Source organism: Streptopelia decaocto (genome assembly GCF_964273445.1).
Source record: "Streptopelia decaocto genome assembly, chromosome: Z".
Lineage (NCBI taxonomy): Eukaryota > Metazoa > Chordata > Aves > Columbiformes > Columbidae > Streptopelia > Streptopelia decaocto.
The window spans coordinates 61,233,985-61,259,565 of record NC_138657.1 but is presented as its reverse complement, the minus strand read 5'-3'; the positions used below and the strand labels follow the sequence as shown (position 1 = coordinate 61,259,565).

Below are 25,581 nucleotides of genomic sequence, written 5' to 3'. Positions count from 1 at the left end.
TGAAGACTTGCGCTTTCTTTGGTTAACAGCCTGCTTTCTGTCTCTTCTTTTACTTGTTTAGTTCTCCTGTTAGAGTTTATGTTTGCAGAGAAATGATACAGAACCTGAACTGCACTTTAAATTCCTGTAAGCCAGAAATACACGTGTTGAGGAGAAATCCAGTGGGTTTGTGCTTCCTGCTTAGACCGGACGTGCTCTGTGAGCACAGGCAAACAAGGTGCAATACTTCCTTAATAAAATCCATTCACTTAATGAGAGCTTTTTTATTCTGAACAGTCCCGAGTGGAGATTGATTTCTCAAATTCATGGTCAGCTTTGAACATCTCCTGTCTGATGCATCCCTGTGGTTCTGAACAGTTCCACTTCATCTCCACATGCAAATCTGCAGCTCAGATTCATGTAATACCGAGTTCTCTGTAGTTTGGGTTAGTCCCCATCAATTCTTTTTATTTTTTGTACTGGTTGGGAGAAAATGACAATGCACATAGTGGGATTTTCTGAAAAAAATCCAGCAGCTGTTACACATTGTATAAAATTCTCAGTTCTGACCAGCTCAGTAGCAGGTTGGAAAACTTGAAATTTTAACAAAAGCTATTTTAGAACTCAGTTTGTCAAAATCATCTGTGATGTGTTGATTAAACTGGTGTCCAGTTGTTAGAGATTTCTGGAAAGGCAGAAATTTGTTCCTCTGACAATTTATTCCTGCAGGGGGTCTGCCTGCTACGTTCTCTAAGTATCAGCCATTTTTTAAAAGCAGAACACCATCAGGAAGGGGCAGGGTTATATTCTGAACTAGAAAGCCTATTTCTTTCAAAGGTGTTGCTCTACTTGAGAGAGAGAATTCCTTTCCTTCTATATTGAAATCCACACGAGAGAACTGGGGCAGACGTTGTCACTGAGTCTGTGTTCAGCCTTCGATTAATCGAGAGCAAACTCTCCTCGCCAGCTGCGTGCAGCCTTCTGCACAATCACGATTTCTATCTGGGCAACGCTGACCGGCACTGGATGCTGCACGGTTAGTGGAATTCCTTCCAACCTTCAATTTTAAATGGTGGCTGAGAAACCCGCTGCAACAGGCCACTTCCTTAAATGACACTTCCAATGTTTTTAGGAGGCTGCACCTCGCTGGTCATCACGAGGAACTCACTTCTCTCACCAGGCCCTTTCTGAGTGCTTTCTGAATTTACCTTCCTTCTATTGGCGTGTCTTGATACATCAGAACAAGAAAAATGCTTCCATTATTTTAGCTTATTTGAAAATATTCCAGCTGGGGATCAGAGCAGCCTGTTGACTCCTTACCACTTCTGCCTCACACGCAGCTGTGCAATATGATTTCAAAAGCAAGTTTCAGGATTGCGTTTATTGTGTGGAGAGTAGGTATTAATGCATATTTGTTCCTTTTTCCCACAAAATTTTACAAATTGTAGTGCAGACTTAGCTTATGTGTGTGTTCCAACACCATGCAGATTTTCTAGGAGCCCGTGTAGGATGGTTAAAGCAGCTCTTTCCACAGCTGAACACGCTCTCCTCCAGCGTCAGGAGGTGTGAGGAGCTGGGGAGCACAAAGTGCACCCACCTTGCACTGTGCGATTATGTTCCTCATGGAACATACCTATTTCTCTTCCTTTACTGAGGCAGCACTTTTGGAAACTAAATAGATGCCAGTCCTGTGTATCTTAAGCTGCTTTTTCACACAATTTGACATCTCTTTAGTAGTTCCTTAGTTTAAATATCTCAGCCAGAGCTCTGACAAAGAGACAGACTTCATCTGAAGATGTGTAGCTAAAGGCAGCCAGTGACAGGTAAGTACCATTTTCTTTATTACTCTCCGAATCCCTTAATAATCAACATGTTGTATTAAAGAATAATTATTGTCAAAGCAGTGTCTTCTTGCTTTATCAGTTTTATCTTTTTCCTGTTCCAATTTTAATTATTTTTTCCCTTGGTTGGAGGTGAGGGTTATTTCCAATGTGTCTATTTGGTTCTTGGCTTCTGGGGTGTTTTTGTCTGTGTATGGTTTTGTTTCACTTTGTTGTTGGTTGTTTGCTGTGCTTTTGATTTGTCTTTGGTTTTCTTTTTTTAAACTTCCTGGAAGGAAGTTTTTGGGGTTTAGTTTTTCTTTTTTTAAAAAAGGTTGGTTTGGGGTTTTTTTAAGCTTTCTGACTGAAGCTACCGAAGAAACCAAGGATGAAAACATATATTAAGATGTAAAATGTGTGAAAATTAAGTAGGAAAAAAAAAAAAAAAGAAAAAATTGTTTCAAACAGTCATTCTTATAAAAAGGATACGCAAATTCAAGTTTAGAAGTCTATATGTATGATTTAACCCAATAAAATAATCTTATGCTTGAAACTGTGAAACTTCAGTATCTTTCAGTCAGATGGCAATGTCTCACTACTAAAGAAAATGCAGGTTTTCTTCAGGCGGGACTCCTAAAAAGTGGTACTGTGCTTTAGGAGAATGAAAATTGCTGTAGCTTGTCCCACTTGAGCTCTTCTGAGAATTCTTTCTTAATTTCTCATGTTTCTGATAGATTATTCTAAATAAGTATGCATGAGATTATATATCGTATTACCCACATTTTCCTCCTCTGCGTTTTGTATCTATTTTCTTAGCTAATTGATGCAACCACCTCTGCAGCTGATCTGTTTCATAACATAATCTATTTGGCTCCTGCGTGGAGCCTTTCTGTTAACAAGCAAACAGATCAATCGGTAGTTCTTTCATGAAAACAGGACTGTGTGCCAGGGTTATTTTTTCCCTTCCTCCCCCGCTCTGCGTCTCTCTCCAGCAGACATGGAAAAAAGGTGATGCCGCAGTCACAGAGAGCAGAGGAACCGAGTTTGGGGTCAGCCCTTCAGCCCAAGGCTCAGCGCCCACAAGCTGCACGCGGAGCTCTCTGACGTTCCCTGCACAGACTGGCAATGAACGCCCTGTTAACCTTTCTGGTAGGACCGGTGGGATACTTGCTCTCCCTGAGGATGGGACTGTTGCTGTTTGTGGCTTTGCTAGAAGTAAGCGTTTCTATTTTGCTTTCATCTCATAGTCCACAGTCCACAACTTCTGCCGTGTCTTTCAGAGATCACCCAAAACTAACTTGCTAGTTTTCCTGCTATAAGTCAGAACAGAAAGATGTTCCCATTTATCTCAGCATCCCACTATGTTCCCGCTAATTCTGGACCTCCCTTCATTTATGGGATGACAGAGGGAAAACCAATTACATCAGCTTTGCTCAAAAAAAAAAAAAAAAGAAGGCAGAATTATTTAACTGTTTCATCAGATGATATTTTTACATATAATGATTTTTAATACAGAGAACCATAGTTTTCTCCTAAGACACTAGAATCTTTTTTTGAAGAGACTTTTTTTTTACCTACCTCCCATGAAACCATCTCCTGTTGTTCCCTACCAGCTATTACGTGTTCAGAGGAGAATGATCAACAGAACATCAAAATATACTCCAACTAATACAGTATCCAGCCTGCGAATATGTGTTAAAACTGCTCCTCTTGGACTCAAAAGCATGCCTTGGACTTGCATCTCTCGTGTCCATGTTGACTTCAAATCTGTTTTCACGACAGACAGAGGTTATCTCAATCATCAGGAAGACCAGTATAGCCACCTGCCCTCAGCTGAGGTTTTTAAGACGATTTGAAACTTCACTGTTAGCAGAGTGTTGCTGAGGTAGATGCATCTTGTTTTTTCCTAACTAAAAATAGCCCACATCCATCACACAAGCTTCTGCACGCAGTTATTAATATTTGCTGCTGATGCACTTCTAGAGTCATTGAAGAGTCTTCACTGGATGTCTGGAAACTGAGAATGCCCATACTGTTAGGATAAATACCAGTTTGCTTACACCAGGAGACACAATCAACCAGTACATAAAGCATTTTAGAAAGACCCTTGTGTGCCAGTAGCCTGGACAACTGAAGGAAGCTTTCCACACGTTTCTAGACTCTGACTTCACAGAAACGTGCTCTATTCTACTTAGGGAATAACAGAAATGGTGATTTACATCCTTCTCTGTCCACTTATCACTGCAACATGTTTCTCTTCTCTCAAAGTTCCTTAGTGACTTGAGGGAATTCGCGTCTGGGGAAGATGGCCTGAGCTGCATTTTGCAGAAAAGAGCTTCTGTTCACAGCAGCACAACACTGGATTGTCTTGCATTCGATAAGGTATAATAGAAATGATAAGTCGCTACTATGAAAAAAACAAAAGAAAACAAATAAAACCCCCATGGCTACGCTATTAAGATCTTTTGTAACAGAACATGTGCCTCATAGCACAAGAGATAAATTCATGTATCTTTTATCATCAAACCTCAGTCATGAAAGTACCTTTTACTGCAGAAGGTAAAATACAGGGCAATTTTCTCCCTCAACTGGGACGGAGACTCAACTCATTTGCTGGCAGTTTGCCATTGCAAATGCAACTTGTGGAGGCTGAAAAATCATCATAGATTTTCATCTTCAGCTTTTTCTGGTATGGATTATGAATCAATACATTGTTGTATGGAAAATGGCTGTTGGAGAGCAATTGCTGTTTCACGGGCATTAAAACGTTTGGTTTTATCTTCAGATTTATTTATGGGAAGGGGACTAACGTTATTTCTCAGAGAGACAAGTAATCCATTTGAGAATCTATCCACTTTTTTCCAATACTAAGATCACTTCAAATAAAGTAAAATAGAAAGAAACAACAATCCAAAGCCTGAGTTGTATGAGATCACCCCACCTGATTCTACCTGATGGGTAGAAGTTTGGCCATAGACCTTGTGCCATGTTGCAGCTCCATGTGTCGACAAGTCTTTGTTCAAGGGTGGTTGTGTTTGGAACCGCTTCCAGCTCACCCGGATGACATGGAGTAGACTGCTTCAGCTTATTGAATTAGTGGGTAAACTGCTTTTTACAGAACTTGTTTAGAAACTGCTTATCTTATCTGCTTATCTAGAATGCACTTTTAGCGTAAGTAAGTTTGCTTCACATAACTTCTGCAAGATGGGAATCTGTGAAACTTTGTGCTTCGTTAGGTAAAAAAGTTCTCAGAGTCTTCAAGCCAGAGGACAAGGAGAGTTGTGTCCCTGGAGAAAAGTGAAGGAACAGAACTGCATCTAGCAAAAGAGAAAAGAGAAGATGTTTTGGTTTGCCAATAACTTCTTTTTTAATTTCTTTTCCAGCTGCAGGTGAAAAATAGCAACAGAAGGTCAGGTCTTTGATTGATTGCCCACTTGATGAAAATGAAGAGATCCAATGAGAAACAGAGGGACCCCAGACTTAAATTTTACAGTTGGCCAGGATAGATGTGCAGGGGGTGGGGGCTTGGACTGTGTGGGTAAAATCGCCTAATTTATTTTCTGCTGAGGGTCCCTCTTCAGAGTATCACAGTATCATAGTATGTTTGGGATTGGAAGGGACCTCAAAAGTTCATCTAGTCCAGTCCCCCTGCTGGAGCAGGAACACCTAGGTGAGGTCACACAGGAACATGTCCAGGCGGGTTTTGAATGTCTCAAGTGAAGGAGACTCCACAACCTCCCTGGGCAGCCTGTTCCAGTGTCTGTCACCCTCACTGAGAAGAAGTTTTTTCTCAAATTTAAGTGGAACCTCTTGTGTTCCAGCTTGATCCCATTACCCCTTGTCCTATCATTGTTTGCCACCGAGAAGAGCCTGGCTCCATCCCCGTGACACTCACCCTTTATATACTCATAAACATTAATAAGGTCATGCCTCAGTCTCCTCCAAACTAAAGAGACCCAGCTCCCTCAGCCTTTCTTCATAAGGGTGATGCTTCACTCCCTCAATCATCTTCGTTGCCCTACGCTGGACCCTCTCCAGCAGTTCCCTGTCCTTCTTGAACTGAGGGGCCCAGAACTGGACACAATATTCCAGATGCGGTCTCACCAGGGCGGAGTAGAGGGGAAGGAGGACCTCTCTCGTTCTACTAACCACCCCCCTTCTAATACACCCCAGGATGCCATTGGCCTTCCTGGCCACAAGGGCACAGTGCTGGCTCATGGTCATCCTGTTGTCCACCAGGACCCCCAGGTCCCTTTCCCCTACACTGCTCTCTAATATGTAATTTCCCAACCTATACTGGAACCTGGGGTTGTTCCTGCCCAGGTGCAGGACTCTACACTTTCCCTTGTTAAATTTCATCAGGTTATTCCCCGCCCAACTCTCCAGCCTGTCCAGGTCCCGCTGGATGGCAGCACAGCCTTCTGGCGTGTCAGCCACTCCTCCCAGCTTGGTGTCATCAGCAAACTTGCTGATAGTACACTCAATTCCCTCGTCCAAGTCGTTAGTGAATATATTGAATAATATTGGCCCCAGTACTGACCCCTGAGGCACTCCACTAGATACTGGCCTGCAACTAGACTCCGCACCATTGACTACCACTCTCTGGCTTCAATTCTTAAGCCAGTTTGCAACCCACCTCACTACTCTATTGTCTAGACCACACCTCCTCAACTTAGCTGTGAGGATGCTGTGGGAGACTGTGTCAAAGGCTTTACTGAAGTCAAGGTAGACCACATCCACCGCTCTGCCATCATCCATCCACCTTGTTACATTCTCATAAAAGGCTATGAGGTTGGTCAAGCATGACTTACCTTGGTAAAGCCATGCTGACTGCCCCAATAACCCTCTTATCCTTGATATGCCTTGAGATGGCACCAAGGACAAGCTGTTCCATTACTTTCCCAGGGACAGAGGTGAGGGTGACCGGTCTATAATTACCCGGGTCCTCCTTCTTGCCCTTTTTGAAGACTGGAGTGACATTTGCTTTCCTCCAATCCTTGGGCACCTCTCCCGTTTCCCAAGACTTGGCAAAGATGATGGAGAGCGGTCCAGCAATGACTTCAGCCAGCTCCCTCAGCACCCGCGGATGCATCCCATCTGGACCCATGGATTTATGGATGTCCAGACTATCTAATTGCTCCCTAACCCAGTCCTCATCGACTAAAGCAAACTCCTCCACTGACCTGGCTTCATCCGGGCTCTCAGGGGTACAGGGCTCCCCAGGACAGCCTCCGGCAGAGTAGACAGAGACAAAGAAGGTATTCAGTAATTCTGCGTTCTCTGTATCTTCTGCCACCAGGGCACCCACCCCATTCATCAGTGGGCCTACATTGCCTCTGGTATTAGTTTTATCTGCTATGTATTTGAAAAAGTTCTTTTTGCTGTCCTTGACCCCTCTCACCAGCTGTAATTCTAAGGAGGCCTTGGCTATCCCAGCTGCCTTCCTACATCCTCTAACAGCAGCCTTATGTTCCTCCCAAGTGGCCAGCCCCTGCTTCCATGACCTGTAAACTCTCCTCTTCTGCTTGAGCATACCCAACAGCTCCCTATTCAACCACGCAGGCCTCCTGGCTCCCTTCCTTGACTTCCTATGTGTGGGGATGCTCTGATCCTGAGCGTGGAAGAAGCAATCTCTGAATGCCACCCAGCTATCTTGGGCCCCTTTTCCTTCAGGCAGTCTTGCCCATGGGATTTCCCCCAGCAATTGCTTGAAAAGGCCAAAGTTAGCCCTGCTGAAGTCCAGGGTTGCAATTCTACTTGCTATTCTGTTCCTGCCACACAAGATCCTGAACTCCACCATCTTGTGGTCACTGCAACCCAGGCAGCCCTCAACCTTTACTGCTTCGACCAGACCCTCCTTGTTAGTGAGGATGAGATCCAGCAGCGCACCTCTCCTGGTTGGCTCCTCCACCATCTGCATGAGGAAGTTCTCATCAATGCACTGGAGGAACCTCCTGGACTGTGGCTGGCTGGCTGAATGGTCCTTCCAGCAAACATCAGGGAAGTTAAAGTCCCCCACAACAACCAGGGCCTGAGACTGTGAGGCCACTCTCAGCTGCCCATAGAAGGCCTCATCAACTTCCTCAGCCTGATCTGGTGGCCTGTAACAGACACCCACAACAGTGTCACCCCTGCCAGCCTGCCCCTTAATTCTGACCCATACGCTCTCAACTCGCTCCTCATCCGCTCCTGGCCAGAATTTAGTACATTGTAGTTGCTCTCTCACATAGAGAGCAACTCCACCACCACGCCTGGCTGGCCTGTCTTTCCTGAAAAGGGCATAGCCATCCATGACCACATTCCAGTCATGTGAGCTGTCCCACCATGTTTCTGTAATTGCCACCAGATCATAATCTCCCAACCAAACACAGGATTCTAACTCCTCCTGCTTATTCCCCATGCTGCGCGCATTGGTATACAGGCATTTCAGGGAGCGAGCAGAGCACACCAATTTCTCCCTAGGGGCATAGGGGGCCACCTCGTCCTCATCAGTTTTAGAATGCTGCCCCACTGGGACAAGCCCAGCTACAACCCCATCCCCCTTTGAACCTAGTTTAAAGCTCTCCAAATGAGCCCAGCTAATTCCTGCCCCAGCCTCCTTTTGCCCCTGTGAGATAAACCTTTCCCACGTATCACTGCCCGGACTGGAGTCTTATAAATCCAGCCATTATCAAAAAATCCAAAGCCCTGCCTGTAGCACCAGCCTTGGAGGCAGTCATTTACAGTCTGAATTTTCCTGTTCCATCCCACATCGTCATTCGAAGATGGAAGGAGTGAAGAGAAGATCGCTTGAGCCCCGGAGTCCGTCACCATCCTTCCCAAGGCCTTGAAATCGTTCTTCATTCCCCTCAGACTACGGGAAGCAGCTTCCTCCCCATCTGTCTGGAAGACCAGCAGCGGGTAGTAGTCCGTCGGGTGCACCAGTCTGGGGAGCTCTCTAGCGATGTCCTTGATCCGGGCTCCAGGTAGACTGCAAACTTCCCTAAGATGAGGGTCAACTCTGCATATTGGGCCCTCTGTTCCTCTCAGAAGGGAATTTCCTATTATGATCACCTTTCTTTCTTTCTTATCAGAGGCAGTCTTAAGTTGTGAAGTCAACCGTCTCTTCCTATGTGATCTTGTAGGCAGGCTTGGTACCACCTCCTCACCTACCGCTTCTTCAAGATCCGGGGCCTCAAACCTATTATGGAAGGGCACCTGGGTAGGCAAAGCAGGCAGGGAGGGGGGGGCTGCCTGTGATGCTGAACTGGAATACACTTCCAACCCTCGTCGTCTTTTAGGTCCCCTACCTCTGCCCGACAGCGACAACGGTGCGGCTGTCTCAGGACTTCCGCCTCAAGAGGCACCAGCTTGAGCTGCTCTACACTGTACCTCGTGAATAAAATACATCAGTAGACTAAGGAAGGAAAGAGCTACAGATGTCATCAGTCTGTCCTCTGTCATGTATCAATCTTCTGTAAAGCCTTTGACATGGTCAGTCACAACATCCTTCTCTCTAAATTGCAGAGATGTGGATGTGATGGGTGGACTGTTCGGTGAATGAGGAGCTGGCTGGATGGTCACACCCAGAGAGTCAATGGCTCAGTGTCTGGATGGACACTGGTGACACATGGTGTCCCTCAGGGGTCTGTACTTGGACCAGTACTGTTCGATATCGTCATCAATGACATAGAGCAATCGAATACACCCTCAGCAAGTTTGCAGATGACACCAAGCTGAGTGGTCCAGTTGACACTTCTGAGGGACAGGATGCCATCCAGAGGGACTTGGACAAGCTCAAGAAGCGGGCCCATGTGAACCTTGTGAGGTTCAACAAGGCCAAGTGCAAGGTCCTACACCTGGATCAGGGCAACCCCTGGTATCAGTCCAGGCTGGGGGGATGAAGAGCAGCCCTGTGGAGAAGGACTTGGGGGTACCAGTGGATGAAAGATGGGACATGGGCAGCAATGTGCACTTGCAGCCCAGAAGCCCAATGGTATCTCGAGCTGCATCAAAAGCAGCATGTCCAGCAGGTCGAGGGAGGTGATTCTGCCCCTCTGCTCCGCCCTGGTGAGACCCCACCTGGAGTCCCATGTCCAGCTCTGGAGCTCTCAGCACAGGAAAGACATGGACCTGTTGGAGAGGGGCCAGAGGAGCCACAGAAATGATCAGAGGCTGGAACAGCTCTGCTGTGAGGACAGGCTGAGCGAGTTGGGGTTGTTCAGCCTGGAGAACAGAAGGCTCCAGGAAGACCTTATTGTGGCCTTTTTGGTGTTTTGTGATGCTGTGCATCAGCAGGCAGTTAAAGAAAGGATTGCCTTCACCATTGTTACAATGAAATGACCTGCTTATTTGCATTCTTTTCTTCCTTTAGCACCAGATACATTGCTTGCAGAAAGTGATGCGTCACCTTACTCCCACAGCCCCTCAGTAAGGAATGATCCCCCAGTGTTAAGTGCTGAAAGACTATAACCGGCCTTTAAATGTTCTAAACCAGCATTGTTACACCTTTTTTCTGCATTTCCTCTCCCCAAACTTATCTGAACATTTTCATCTTCAAACATCTATTGCCAAGGTCTGAGTTCTTTACAATCGAGTTTTTTGGTTTTTTTTTACAAAGAAGTAAAGCCCCTTTAGGGGGCAGGTACACTGCCTTGATTACCTGCATAGTTCAACAGCTAGCAAACTAGTGTTTATCTCCAGGCCTGCCTGGAGAGTGTTCTTTAAGATTATTATTTTTAACACGTTTGTGCATCACAGCATACACATTAACATTTAATGACTGTGGTGCTGTAGCTATCATCTGGCACAAAGGCTGAATATGACAGAGTTTTCACAAGTCTTTTAGGACAAGGCTTATGAGTCACCATCTTGTCCCTGGCTCTTTCTCTTCTATCTCACAGCTGGCTGTGATTGTAAGGAGACTTTCATATTTGGCTTGAACAGCATTTTTCAGACTTTTTCCATCAGGAACAGAAAGTACTTAATGATTTCTTTGCTGCCTTACTCGAGAAAGACACTTTGAGACATTGAGTGATGCCTGTTTCAGGCTCTGGCCTGACTCTCTGAGGGTACTTGCCCTTTTCATTTGGTGACGATCACTCCCAGTACTGAGTTTTGACCTCTGGCCACTCCTGAGGGACAAGCCAATACAGATTCTGGGGACTGCTAAAAATGCACAGCCAGTTCTGATCTCTGAGCCTACAGAAACTGTCCATGCTGTCCTGATGTGTACAATCCTGTCACAAACTTTCTTTGAACCCTATTTCTTGATGTCTGACAAGAAGCAGCTTCACTCAGAAATAAGCAGGCTTTTTTTTAAACTGTGACAGTTACTGTGTGCCAATAATTAACCCCTGGAAATTAACACACTTTTTACCTCTGTGAAAGATTAAAATTTCTTCACTACAAAAATAAAAACAGATGCAGCTGTGGTGACTTTTTCCCAACAGCTACTGCTGTTTTCTAACAGCAGTAGCTGTTGGGAAAAAGTCACCACAGCTGCATCTGTTCATGCTACAACAACTGGTTGATGGCCACTGAACATACAGGATATTTGTCTCCAAACATCTGGGGGCTGCTAGAAGAGCTCTGACACAACAGCATTACATAGGTGGACGAACAGTGATATTTTTCTTTACCTCGTAAGTACTTGTCCTTCATGTCTGACACTGGTATCTGATTTTCCTAACAAAAGTCTGTTTCCCATTTATTGCTGCTATTTGTACCTCTGCCAAACTCTTGCAGATTTCTCTAACGTATAGTACAAATAAGCTGGGTTTAAAATACTAAGGTAGCACACAGTCACAGTGGTACACAGCAATAACAGTGCTCTGTGTGTAAATCACTTCACAGCAGAAACTAATAAATTCACTTTTATTAAATCAGTTTATCGCAACTGTTAGGTTACAAAAATAACTCCATCCATAATGATGTTAAATATTAAATACAATGGTAAAACAGTTATGCAGTGCTCTTAAAACTTTTTGTGTATTTCAAAGGGGAAAAGTAGCCGGCCCGTAAGTTCTTGTTTAAGTGTTGGCTGTATTTAACAACTCTATTCAGTTCATCTAACTTGAAGGCATATGGGAAGCAAACTACGAGTTAAGGGATTGAATGTCACCTAGGCAAGACTGAAAGCAGTCAGAGTTCCTGTGCTGCTTAAGAAGAAAACCAATGCAAGCCTCAATCCACTTTAAGTTCAACAACGATTATTTTGAAAAATGAAACCAAGATACCAGCAGCTGTTCACAAGTGCACAGCAGCTGAGAAATTTTATTCACTTGTCTTCCACCTCTGCTACGATAGCATCAACTGCATTCCAGTCCAGTTTGCTGAGGATACTTCCCGTGCTTTCAGAAACACCATCGCTGTCAATGCCAGGAGGAGAGAAACTCACAGCATGTGGTGCAGTGGCCTGTGGGAAGAAAAGAGGAGCTGAATCGCTGTGTGTTGTTCATGGACAAGACCTCTGTGCAGTCAGTAGAAATGGTCCCACTCTTTTCAAACACACTCTAATCAAGTCATGTATCTGACTATTCGGCAACAAATGCAATTTATTTTCCTGTTTACTCACTCCCAGTAGCACCTGGTGCTTGGACAGACAATGTGCCTATACAGTTTTTATAAAGAAGATTCCTTTTCAAGGCTCACAAGAATCATTTTGCTTGTAAAGACAAAACATAACTCTGTTCAACCACCCTTGTTTATGTCCCTCTGCATCTATGCCACCCACAAGTTCTGAATAGAAAACAACATTTTAAATAAAGCAGAAGTAAACAGAGTGTTAAACGGCACATATTGAATAATTGCTAGAATAAGTGGACATTGTACCTGAAAGAAGGACTCATGAGTATCTTGCAGTATTCTTTGGATATCATCAGGCACAGTCCAAGGACTCATTATGTCTCGATCAGTCTCTTGATCAACACCTTCTGTCTGAACTGCAGTGGTAACAGGTGGAGGCTTTTGTTTTGATGTTCTGCTGACTCTGTACTCAGCAGCTGCGGAGAAAACAAGCCAACAATAGTGCTGTAACATTTATTGTTGTTTTCTTCTGAATGTCTTGAAATTTCTCCAAGAACAGAAGCTCCAAGTTCTAAGAGTTGAAGCTGTGTGTGAACACATGTGAAAAGAGCATGCCCTGGCATCCTGAACTGATGCGGGGTTATGGTGGAAAAATGCTGCTGGTTCCTTTCAGCCTCATGCTCTGAACTGTCTTCCCAAGGCAGCACACAAACACGACTATGCACCAGGTCCTGTGGCGCAGTCCTCAAAAAGGGACATTACTACCTTATTTGATAGAGGAATAAAACTATATAAATTCTGGATTTGTGCTTCTTAGGAGACACGGAACTTTAGTGAAACCATTAGAAGTGATGGCATATACTGGAGAAACACAGGAAGGTGATGTGAAATCACAGAAAGATCAACCTGTACTTAGAGTTTAAAAAGAGAATGCATGGAAAGGAGGAGGAGAATGACTTTTAACATGTGTAGAGGTGAGTGAGTGAATCAGGAAAAAAAGCCTATGTGCTTACTATTGCCTCTCTCCCTTTCCTACATTGCCAACTCAAATAAATTAGATACTATACAGAGGGATAACAAACACAATTCCTACTTTAAAAGAGCTCAGAAAGTAGGCAGCATAGAAAGTTAAGGGAGAGGCATAAGACCTTTGTACTGTACTTCTAGTTAACTCCCTGTCTGTGGGTTTCAGCTGAAAAAAATACTCAAGTCCTCAGTCCTTCATGACTTTGTAAAGCCTGTTTCAGGAAATCACTGAAATTTAGCACATTTACTTCAGTAATCTTGGAACTGCCATCAGGCTAAGCCCATTCAGGAGATAAACCGAGGTGACTGATTGATTAATTCATTAAAATATTTCACAGGTTTCTAATGAAAAAGAGTCTTATGTGGGAGGGAAAAATAGCGACTTTTATTCTCCTAAACTAATGCTGTATTTGAGGTCTGTATTGCATAAATTCTACCCAGGATGTACTCTGAAACATGTTCTCTGTGTCTTATTTTTCCCCCGCATAATGTAGCTGAACAGCATTGTGCCATTGCTGTTTGAACTTACAGTGTCTAGAATTAACAGGACCGTTTGCTGCATTTCTCATTCTTCCTCTGGAAGAACCTCTCTGAGGGAACATGGAGGCATTTCCTGGAAAGACAATGAAAGCAGTCCCTCTGTTAGATGCAGTAGATCAAAACTACTCAAAAGATTCCTATTTTCATTTATGAGCTTGCTTCCTGGATTAAACGGTACCCTTGCTATGGCAAATTAAGCTACTTTGGGTTTAGAAAGAGATGATAAGGAAACATAATTCTTATCATTTAACAGGCCAACGACAGCACAGTTGCAAAAGCCTCAGGACAGAAAACATCCAGGATTATACATCTGACTTTCTACATAGGTATTAAAGCTCCTCCCACACAAAATGTAGTAGTAATCTGAAGATCATCTTCAGTATGTGCCTTCATTAAGAAAGTTCTGTTCTTACCCCTGGACTGTGTTAAACCAAGAGTTGGGGTGAAACGGTGTACTTTTTGACCAAAGCTGGGTTTGGCAGCAGTTCTGCTCCTGTCTGACAGAACAGGGCTGTTTGGATGCCCTCTACAACAAGAAAAAACAAACAAACAGCACAACAACAACAAAGTCCAAATGTTTACCACTGTCTACCCACATACACACCATTCCCCCAGAAAAGTTAGATCTAACAGGCCTCATTTACATGAGGTAAAAAGGCCACAGAAATCACCTTCAGCCCACTTAGCTGAGGATCAGCATCATGGACTGTTTGTGGGGCCAGTAAGCCTCTCGAGAATCAGAACTAGGTCCAGCAAAATTTAGAAGTTACTGCCACTCCTAAGGTGGTTTTCTGCATGGAATTCCTAAGGACTTTTGACTATAGCAAGGCTGATGTACTCAAACTGCCCCTGAACACCATCAAGAGAATCTGTACAGCACAGTTTAATGCTCTATCCTGGAACTTTACCTATTAAAAAGAAATGCAGAAATATTTAAGTCTGGAATTTTACAGGATTATCTGAAGTACACAGTCTCTCCTATTACTCTGGAAATTATAAAACTGTATATAGGAGAAGTATCATGCAATAGACACTTGGATTACATATGTACACACTGGACATTAATGCCATTGAGTAGAATAAATTTACTAATTTATAATACTCAAATACCATCATCTCCTCAAAAGGCAATAAGCACCAAAGAAGTAAAGTTCTCGGTAATGAAAAAAGACTAGAAAGGAGGAAAGTAAACGTAGAGTTTGCTGAACTCTAAGTAGTTCATATGAATGCAGAGTAGTATCTTTAATTGCTTCTTGCTTGTTACTAGATGTTCTTCAGATCATTAACTATGTTGCTGGCTATAGTCTCGTGGAATTGCTCTTGAGTAGAATGGATTAGGACATGGAATACAGCTCTGACTCTACAGTTGGCTTATTCTGTGTTCCAAAAGACATTTTTAAGGCTCCTTCCAAGCTTTGCATTAGTGATTGTAAGAAACCTGGCACAGTAAATGAAGACTACTCTGATCCAGACAGAGCTTATATTTGATTCTGCTAGAATATAAAGCTTCTCTCAAGCTAATCCTATACCAACTAGCTACAAATTGCAGACAACTTCCAAGTGTGGTAAAGACACCAACACATCAGAGGAGGGTTAATGCTTACAGTTGTTACCTTCTGGTAGATGCCACATGTCTTTTTCTGTACTCTTGAGGTGATCTTGTGGTGGACAATGGTCTATGTTCATTTGCAGGTAACACCACTGTTTCAGATAACATTTCATTCATCAGAGAAAGTGCCTGTGATATTCTCATACTGTGATGTTCAGATAACAGGGCTCTGTGGATAAATAATATTACATATTAACTCATGCTCTCACTCATTTAATTGTAGCTGGCTTGTGAGTCTTGTAAGGCTGCAGGGTAACCAGAATAGAAGAATATATTTTTGCAATTTAAAATAAGGTATGCTAACCCTTTCAAGATCATTAGCTAAAAGCTAAAACATTTATTAACAATGGGTTTGACAGAAAAAAACGAGTCAATGTTTGGGGGAAAAAAAAAAAGATACATGGATACTTGGAAAGTGAAAAATACAGTCAAAGGATGAAGTATGTTCAGAATTTTCCTAAATGGTAAAGCAAACATGAATTATTTATGCATTTGGTTGAAATGACATTCATATCTGAAATTTCATAGACAAGAGAGTTAAAACTACTTCTTGCTTAAGACTGAAAGATTAATATTAAATAAGAATACAACAAGTAACATTTATAGTAACTTACTTGTCTTTTTCTTCTTTCTTCTTCTGGAATAACTTAATATCCTTTGAAGTAAGATGACAATGCTGTGCAAGAAAGCATAATAATCAGTAACATATTCTGTATCATAGTCTCATTCCAGTGTCTCACTCTCCAAGTGCAGAGCTATTGGACTTGAAAGTTACTGTTTAAGACATTGTCCAGAATGAAAAACAACAGGAAAGCATATGGCCCTACCAGAAAATACAGAGAAGATTGTCTCTATAAACGTACAGTCTCTAAAAATATACTGAAAGCTTGCAGTCATGCTTTCCATAGCTCACATGCTTAAAATATTAACATTCCTAAGATGATGTCTTCACTGTCAAGCTCAAAGTTTCAAATGGCTTCACATTCAGGTTCCCAAAGATCAGTGACGTTCCTAACAATAACTAATTTTAAACAAGAGGCCAAGGTTGCACTTCAACCTGTGTTTGCCAGAGTAAAATCTGATTTTTTTTTAATGCTTTCTTCCATAAAAGAGAACAAAAACAAAACACCCCCCCCCCCCCCCCCACAAAACCAAACAAAAAAACAACAACAACAAACCACAACCATAAGCTGAGAATCCCTCAATCTATTGATTTCAGGAGAAAAGCTGATAACAAAAGCATAAAATATACAGTTACAGACTGGCAAAAGAGGAGAAGGAGAGAACCAGGACCCATTTTTCCTGAATCACTTCTGTCTACACAGGTGCAAAAGAGCAGCTGTGTTCAGCTCTGAAAGACTATTTAAAACCAGGGGAAATACTGTATTTCATGGATGAGATCTGTTACTTTTTCTAAAAGAGAACACAATTGTATTACTTAGCAACAGGAAAGCTTTGTGTATTACATGTTTGCTGCTTGGGAGGTAAAATCAGCAGAGTTTCAGTGTAGAAAGAATTTACAGCATACCCTGCATTCAGCTGATGAATAAATAGCACAGGGCTATATTTCCTGTTGTTAGGTCTCATCTCTTGTAATCCTGGAGCTTCCCCTGACTCAGCAATGTCTTTTCAGGTCCTGAAGGTATCCAGGTGACAAAAGTATATTTTAAGACTTAATACTGATAGAGAAATTATTTCTGAACTACTTTTGTACTATTTCCCCCCTCAGTTATTTCCAGCACAGTGCTAATCGAAAGAGATGTATCAGGCCATGAATGTGTTTTACTAATTAAACTTAAAATTCAAAAAAATGTGGGAGAGAAGGAATTGTTTCCTGAGACTGTATTGAAACCAGACTTAAACAAAAAAACCCATGAGATACTTGAGATATATCCCATATTTCTCTGCTGACGCTCTGTAATGGCATATACTTCTGTGTGTGTGAATGACAAGGATGGCTGCCCTCAGTACCCTATTGTGTTCTTAAAGATTGTTGGCAACTGAACTCTGCTTTTTAAATTCTCTGGTGGTTTTGGGGAAGTGTGGTGGAAGATTAAACAAGATGTAAACACATCTTTACAACTCCTGTATTTATCACTCCCTGACAAAATACAGCTTTTATCAGTGAATGTTACAGCTACATCCATTAGAGTCAGGGGATTGTATTTCCTGAATCTAGAGCTGGGAGACAGGTCTTACTGCTACCTGCAGCCAATTGTCAGTAGTGCAGCCTGTGAAGAACACCAGTAAATTTGCTTACTGATCACTTCTGACACAACTATGGCCAGGTCCAATAAAATAAAATTATACATATAAAAAAGCTACATTAAAATAGGAAAAAAAATCACCGACAGCCTTTGTATTATCTGACCTGAACAATCAACACTTGTATAAAACACAACAGTTACTGTTAAAGATACCAATTATTCTTACCACTTTATTTTTTAGATTGAAAGGACAATGTTCTCTCTGTCTTTGTTCATCCAGTTTCTTCATATATTCTCTCATTCTTTCCTTTTGCTTTCTTTTCATCCATGCTTGTATCTCTTTCTTCTCCTTTTCTGTTTTTTGAGAATATCCAGCAGCAGAATCACGAACCCTGAAAGCAGATATAAAAGGGAAATAATGTAGCACAACCTTTAAATCACAAACAATGGCAGCTACACATAATATGATAAAAACACTGCAATCGCTTTAAAATTCTGGCTCAGCTAAAAGCCTAAGTAATGAACAACAGGGAAATTTTCTTCTGCAAAATTTTACTTCAAAAAATTCTGGCACACAAGTAATTTCCAAGATGTTCCCTAAAATTTTTCTTCTATTCCTCAACTATGTTCTGGTAATAGGAACAAATTTTAAATGTGGAGCAACTGTTATTGTCGTTATAGAATAACTGGCACAGAAAAAACTGCAAGTCATTTTACTTTGGTCTTCCATTTTTCAGTGTGTATGGTATAAGATTCTGCAAAGAACAAAAGACCAAGGAGATTCTATCATCCTTGTTGTTCCCTCCCCTCAACCTATAAGCTTCTTCACAAGGTTATCTGTACAAAGTAATTTCCAAAACACTAACTCAGAATACTAAAAACACACAGCCAGTAAGATCTACTAATATAATTTCATCCCCAGAGTTCTTAAGAAATATTTACTAGTTCATCTTGAAATAGTCTTTAAAGCAAGCAGTTAGGTAGTAAGTATTTTCTTCACTTTAAAACTAAAAGCACTGACCTAAAAATTAAATACAAGATTTTTCAAATGTGTTTCAATTTTTAATGTCTCATTTTTTTCAGCCCATTTTGAAACTTCCCTCATTTTTAAGACTGGCAGGCACTAATAATTCCAGAATCAAGAGAATCTATGAGTGTAGCAATCAACTGAAAGCTTATGGACTGAGGCATTAAAGCCCTCAGTAGATTAGAACAACTTTTACTCATTTGAAAGTGATTTAATTTTTGGCAATGGGAAGTTTCATTATTGGAAGAATTCAGAGTTGTGTGAAAATAAGTATGTGAAAATGAGTTGTCTTTAGGTCTTTGGTCATTTTGATTAAATACTACTTGAGCACATTTCTGAAATGTCCCGTAATTTTGAAAATATTCACATAATTGCACAAAACAGCCCAGCTAGCAGCATTTGTATGTTTAGGTAGTTATTATTAATGTTTTTGGAATTCTCAAAGGATCACAGGGATGTTTATAACCTGTGCATAGGTTTAGATTTGAAGGTCTTGAGCTCCTTTTACAATTTGAATAAATGTTAGAACAAGTAATCCAGAGCACTACACTCTATTTAGATGAATCACTAGAACATCCTGAAATATCTTGAACTGGTGTGAACTGTCGCACCATCACAACAGATTTTTCGGCATCTGGAACAGCTGTAGTCTTGTCTTGTAAACAACTGATACCACAAACATAAGTAAGAAGGAGCTGTAAATTCAACCTGTCTCAGGAAAGAACACAGCTGATTTTATAACTAACAGTCAGGAAGGTGCAGAAATCTCCAGCAGGGAGGAGAGCATGACAAGCTGGAGTATGGGGCTGGAAGCTTCTGAAACTGCTTTGCTGCTGACAGGAAATTTCTATTCTGTCTTTCAGAACTGTTTTAGAAGGTTCTTGTCCCCTTGATCGATCTGAATCTGCTGTATACGTAGAGTTGTGCTCCAGCCTATATCATGTAGAATAAGGAACAAGCAAGTAGGAAGGAAGGAATTTTAAAACCAAAGCAATAAAACCCAGTTAGCACATTTGACAATAATGACCAGTAAAATAGTGGTTGTTAAACATTCTAATACTAGTCTCATTAACATAAACTCAGATCACATGCTTGCTTCCATTGTATACAGGGCAGAAGCTATAAGAGGAGTAACCAGGGTTAGAATTACTTAACTAACATATAATAAAAACCAGCCATGGTATTACCTAGAGATTTTCTTAGCTTGTGTTTTTGTGAAGCCCAGCTCTGTTGGAGAGATGTCACCTTTTACTATAAGATCATCAATGATGTCAGTAACACCACTCAGACCAGTAATTTGCAGGGGATCTTCTAAAGAGCTTTAAGTTAGGCAGAAGAAAAAAAAAAATGTTACTAATTTAAAGTAGAATATGCCTGTAAGAACAAGCAACTAAAATCCTTCCTTTTATGCTTAAAACAAGAATATTCAGGTTGTTTTACCAGAAGCCTTTGGACTGAATCTTCTTTCCCCTACATCTATGTTAGTACATACAAGCAATACCTGAATAATTTGTGTAGATATCTTTAAAAAGTTAGCAGATAACCACCTCAGCTTTGCTGTCATCATGTACACTTCAGCCAACTTTGTAGCTCCTCACTATGAATGGGACAGATTCCTGACTAACACTGGGGGTACTGCAGCAGGCTTTGAATAAACCACCCAGAAATATGTCCCCCTCCAGAACTGAACTGCCTGAGCTCCTCGGGGGTGTGTGAACATGTCTGGCCCAGAGGAGGCTTATCCTGGCAGCCCCAAGGGCCAGGAGCACCCACAGGGTCTGTACTGCTGCCTGTGCTGAGATAAGGCTGTGAGATTCTACTAATTTCTAGAATCCCAACTCTCTATTACTTTCTGAGCAAGAATAAGAGTGAGAGAATAACTTTACCTAAATTCTGCCTTTTCCTTTTCTGTTTTTTCATTTCATGTAGTTTATGATTACAAGTTACAGTTGCCTCAAGTTACTCCTTTGGGTAAAAATTGCCATCTGCTAAACTTTATTGCCTCGTGCCCATCCTCCAAGGTTATGTAATTACTCCTTAATCTATTTCAGTCACAACAAGCCTTTTCACCCAAAATACTTTAAAAATGCACTACAGCATTCAGTTTACTGCTATGTTTCAAGCAAAACAATAAAGGTGGGTAACTGAGCAGCATGAGCAGGAAGGAAGGGAAGCCAGCCACTATTTTCTTCTGCACAACTGGATCCAGAGGACTAACAGTAGTTAACAGGAAGACATATGTATATCAGATAATTTTATTTAATGCCTAAGAGCATTCCAGTTTTGAAATCTCCAGTCTGTTGCTTTACACTGTTCATACAGTAACACTTCAAAAGCTTTCTGGTGATAGCTGGCCTCAGTAGACAGCTACTAGCAGCAGTTACATGGACCTGTTCAAAACCAGTGTTTTGCAAAGAAGAGAAATATCAAATGCACATAGACAATAGCAGCATCTGCATTAACAGCTATATTACTTGTAACTAGAAAGCAACTTGGAATGCTTCTGTGATTTTTGCATAAAGTGAATCTAACAGGCACTACCAAAGTCAGAGTTAACGCCTGAAATTAACTAATAAAAGTTTTCATTCAGTTTGAAAATGAATGCCCAAGATTTTTATGTAAGTGACAGTTCAATGTTGACAGTCTTCTTATTTGTGGGAGTTTGAAGTAAACAAATTCTAAACAAAACCAATGTCAAAATACATACGTATCACACAGTTCTCTGCCAATGTGAAAGCCTGAAACAGAAACAGCCTTTGTTAATAAATGCCTTGTACATAAACTAGTAAGACATACATTAAACAATCTGTGGGATAAAATACAGAAGTATATCAACCTGAACATGTTGACATTAAAAATAAATGAATATTGTACATAGGCTTAAATACATGTGAGAAAGCATGTCATCAACTGCCAGGTTAATACAGAGTCTTTAGAGAACATTAACAGCTCCCTGACTGACATGGGTAGTTTTACTAGGAAGAAGAGATCACCGTTGTCACGTTTTCTGCCATGAGCAAAGCTTATCAGTTCCAATTGGAAACGATCTGTTCCAATTAACTACACAGTGTTTTATGGAAAATTATCAATTGCCACTTACTTGAAGAAGTGAGCCTACAGCCTCCTGGAATTCAGGAACATAGCTGAAGAACAGTACATATGTCTTGGAAGGAAAAGCACTATTATCCTTCCTAAGCTAAACTGTACTCATGAAAAAATCATAGGTGCAATGTAGTATCACCTACAGTTTCCTTAGCTTGCAAGTAGCAAGTTCATACCTAAAAGAAAACTCTAAGTATATTACTATTCATAAAATTTATCTGGGTGTGCATGCCATTTGAGATTCACTTCTGCTGTATGCAGACACAGGAATCATATTTTAACACCTTTTAAGACAGATTGCTGCAACTGTAACCATTAAATCCATGTTCACCCATACAAAGTATGTATCCTTTTCAGAAGCTTGAATGCAAGCAATGCAGGCAACATGCACACAAAATAAGACACAATACTTTCTTAAACAGAGGCAGGCAATAGGTTGCTTGCATAGTGATTTCTCCTCCTCCTTGTAATGCTACTGTAGTCTTCATAATCATAAAAATCAATTTACTGTCAATTTGCAAAATTAAATGAAACTTTCTAAAATAACATTTTAGGATACAGCCAGTAGTTACTGTATAGTGATAAAGAACAAATTATTTTGCTGATGTGGGCTGAATTGAATTAAGATCTCACCCCTCTCTACAACCTAAGAAGCTGACAGAAATGATAAAGACAGCTTTGGAAGGAAGCTATGAGTGTTCTGTGGCACTGTTTGTATTAATATTCACATACACTTAAATAAATAATTACAAATCAGCACAATGATGTGTTTCAGAAATAGTCCTGAAGTTATTAATTTTATTTCAGTAATGCTGAATTTGAGCACAAGTATAATTCACTGCTGAGCTGCTTTCAAAGCTTAATCACACTGTTTCACCTGGTAACATATAAACTAATTATCAATGTACAGCCAATAAGCCATTCTAAATAATGCAAACTAGAAAGACTGAGCATGACAGAACATTCTGTATAACAGCAATAAGAAAACACTACACCAGGATGAAAAAAGTTTACTTATTTTTAAGTAAGGAGAAAAAGGTAAAAGGAAACATTAAAGATTGTACCAGAAGATGATGTTTTGCCACTGGGAGACTTAGAAGCAGAGGCCGCAGAAGCAGGAGAGTGTACTTCCAAGGTAGTATAACTGGGTGCAGGATATTCCAAGTTCAAGATCTCCTTTTCATCACTTGTAACATCTTCAAAAATCACACCCTTCAAATATTGTTCTGATTCTGTCAAAAAATTATAAATATAGTAATTAGTGTAGACCAATGGAAAAAACCCACAATGCAAAAAACTTTTACTCATATATATTTGTCCATGGCACATTTAGTTTATGTGTCAAACCTGGAACAACCTGAACCTAGACCAGTTGTGCATCCCTATGAAAGGGCACTGCCAGAGCTGTGAAGTATCTACCAGTCCTGCACATGTGAACAAAAAAGACTAAACTATGAGTTGTTCCGCATGAGGCTAAAAGACATCTTAAACACTGTCTTATGTATAATACAGATATAACCACGATTTTCTTCTACCACTTGGCTTTGTATTAACTTCATAAGCAGATTAGACTATGTTTTGGTATGAATGAAAAACCAGACCTGAGGTATACACCCCTAGCACACCTTCCTGGCACAGTACAGTAGCTATAAGTAAACAGGTACTATATAGTTAATTGTTATATAAACAATAAACAGTTCAATACATCAGCTCTAGAAAACAGTTAAAGTGATGTAAGCTTTTACTGAAATCAGCAGATATTGAAACTAAGTAGCCACCAAAGAGGCATGAAAATGTTTCTTTATATACTCAGAGAAAACTGAGGACAAATTTCATATCCTTTTATATCAGAAAGCTAAGCACTCATAAGCATCAGGTTTTGATATTATGATGCAACAGAAATACATACTATCATCTTTAAAATCATATAACCAAGTCCTGCAGTATGGTTTTGGGAAAGATCAAAGTATACAAGTCTCTTCAAATCCATTTTTGTTGAAGCAGTGCCCATAACATTCAGATTTTCTACCTTTGATTCTATTTCTCTTGTACTTTTGGTGCATATTTCAATAACACCTTTTGGGATTGTATTAAACTGTCAGTGGTAACTGAAAGTTGGTCAAGTTTAATATTCAGTTGCAAGTTTACTATCCTTCTGTTAAATGAACACATACCATTATCAATGATTCTAGCATCTCCAGAGAACGAAGGATGATCACCAAGGTCCGAATTGGCAGCCATTTCAAAATCTTCTATTATTTTCACTAGCTATAAATGAAACCCAAAACCAAAGTAACCATACATTCTTCAAGGTACTTCTGACACACCACAGATAGTCACGCCAAGTTTGCTTTAAATACTTTTTTTATTCTCTCAGAATCTTATAAACATTTTAATGGAGTATCCGGATTCAAAACTAATAAAATATCTCAAGAATCAATATAGCTCAAGTAGATTAATTTTGTCTAAAGAGTTCAATCTTCTGGACCCTTACTCAAAAAAAAATACATATGAACTGTATTATCCTTGTGAACAGTTTTTGTTTAAATTTTTGTTTAAATAACAGCTGAAATTCTTGTTCTTACAAAGAATAAACTGATTTCCAATACAGAGGAAATCGTTATAAAAAGAACGACCAACTGGCATGCACTGAAACAAGGGCAAAAAAGAAAATGGGTTTATCTTCAGGATTTGGCTAGATAACAAGAAGTAGTTTTATAACCCAAATTCAGTGAAATGCTGAAACAAAGAAAGGACACGTGAAGATTTTTTTTTTTTCGCTACAGTCTTTTAAAGATCTGGCTAGATAATCACTTTGATGAAGCTTATAAGTGATTAAATAATCCACCTTAGTGTTATAACTGTATGCAGGTGACACAATAAGGTCGTTACATTTCCGTGAATATATGGAAGAACAGGTATTGGACACTATTATTTCAAATGACTGTACAAAAAGTAGATTCTATGAAACTACACAGTGCTACTGAATTCATTCTGTATTAAGCCAGGTCTACAGGAACTGTAAATTGACTTAGTTTTCTTGGTGTGCAAAGAAAACTAATTTTTTTTAACAGCTAGGTAAAAATCATAACCTACTGGCTCATTCTTAGATTAGTCATGCCCAGTTTGCTCTATACTCAATAAAAAAGTCAAAGTACTGTGAACAGATAATTGCCAGCATTCCCTGTTTCACATACAACCCAAGTCAGCCACACTGGAAGTTTCGGGCAAATTAAACTAGATACAGTATTAAGAGGTCAGTCTGATGAAAACTTTCGACTTTTTATCATTATCTCTGTCATGACCTATAAAATAGTAATTCCTGAATTAAATGTAAGGTCATCTGAATGTACTGTGTCCAAAATGCATCTAATTTACTTCTATATTTAATTTATAAATATGTTAAAAACACAAATATTTTAAGGAATAAATAGAAACAGGTTCCAGAAATAGTCACATAATATTCTGCAAAGGCACAACAGCAGAAATATTTGTCAGGTCTCCTGTTCAGCCTGAACTTTTGTACTATTCCATTTTCTCAGTTACAAAGAAACTAAACACATTCTGCCCATTTGCTAAGAACATCAACATTCTGGCCAGCATTTCATCCATTGTAACCATATCAACCAACCAGGATTAATTGTGAAGAATAGTATATTATTCTCAATCTTTCTTAACATACACAGATTTGAAAATACACCATTTCAAAATGTAAATTTTGTCTTTACCTGAAAGATGTTACAAAATAGACTGTTCCAGACACAA

General features: G+C 40.4%; 1 protein-coding gene across 5 annotated transcripts in view; it reads right to left on the bottom strand.

Moving 5' to 3' along the window:
• Nucleotides 1-11,637: 11,637 nt before the first annotated feature.
• The window catches only part of CPLANE1 (ciliogenesis and planar polarity effector complex subunit 1), a 54,939-nt gene continuing 40,995 nt past the window's right edge, over nt 11,638-25,581 (bottom strand). For 4 of the 5 annotated variants that reach the window (XM_082074779.1, XM_082074780.1, XM_082074782.1 and 1 more), the window contains 11 exons: nt 23,991-24,084; nt 22,881-23,048; nt 21,422-21,452; nt 19,902-20,033; nt 17,914-18,079; nt 16,095-16,156; nt 15,485-15,649; nt 14,285-14,397; nt 13,861-13,944; nt 12,612-12,781; nt 11,638-12,195 (listed from right to left, as the gene is read on the bottom strand). In XM_082074779.1, coding sequence (XP_081930905.1) covers nt 12,058-12,195; nt 12,612-12,781; nt 13,861-13,944; nt 14,285-14,397; nt 15,485-15,649; nt 16,095-16,156; nt 17,914-18,079; nt 19,902-20,033; nt 21,422-21,452; nt 22,881-23,048; nt 23,991-24,084 — 1,323 coding nt within the window. In that variant the 3' untranslated portion in view covers nt 11,638-12,057. Of the gene's footprint in view, nt 12,196-12,611; nt 12,782-13,860; nt 13,945-14,283; nt 14,398-15,475; nt 15,650-16,094; nt 16,157-17,913; nt 18,080-19,901; nt 20,034-21,421; nt 21,453-22,880; nt 23,049-23,990; nt 24,085-25,581 lie in introns of those variants that run through there. The other variant, XM_082074781.1, reaches the window with a different exon arrangement.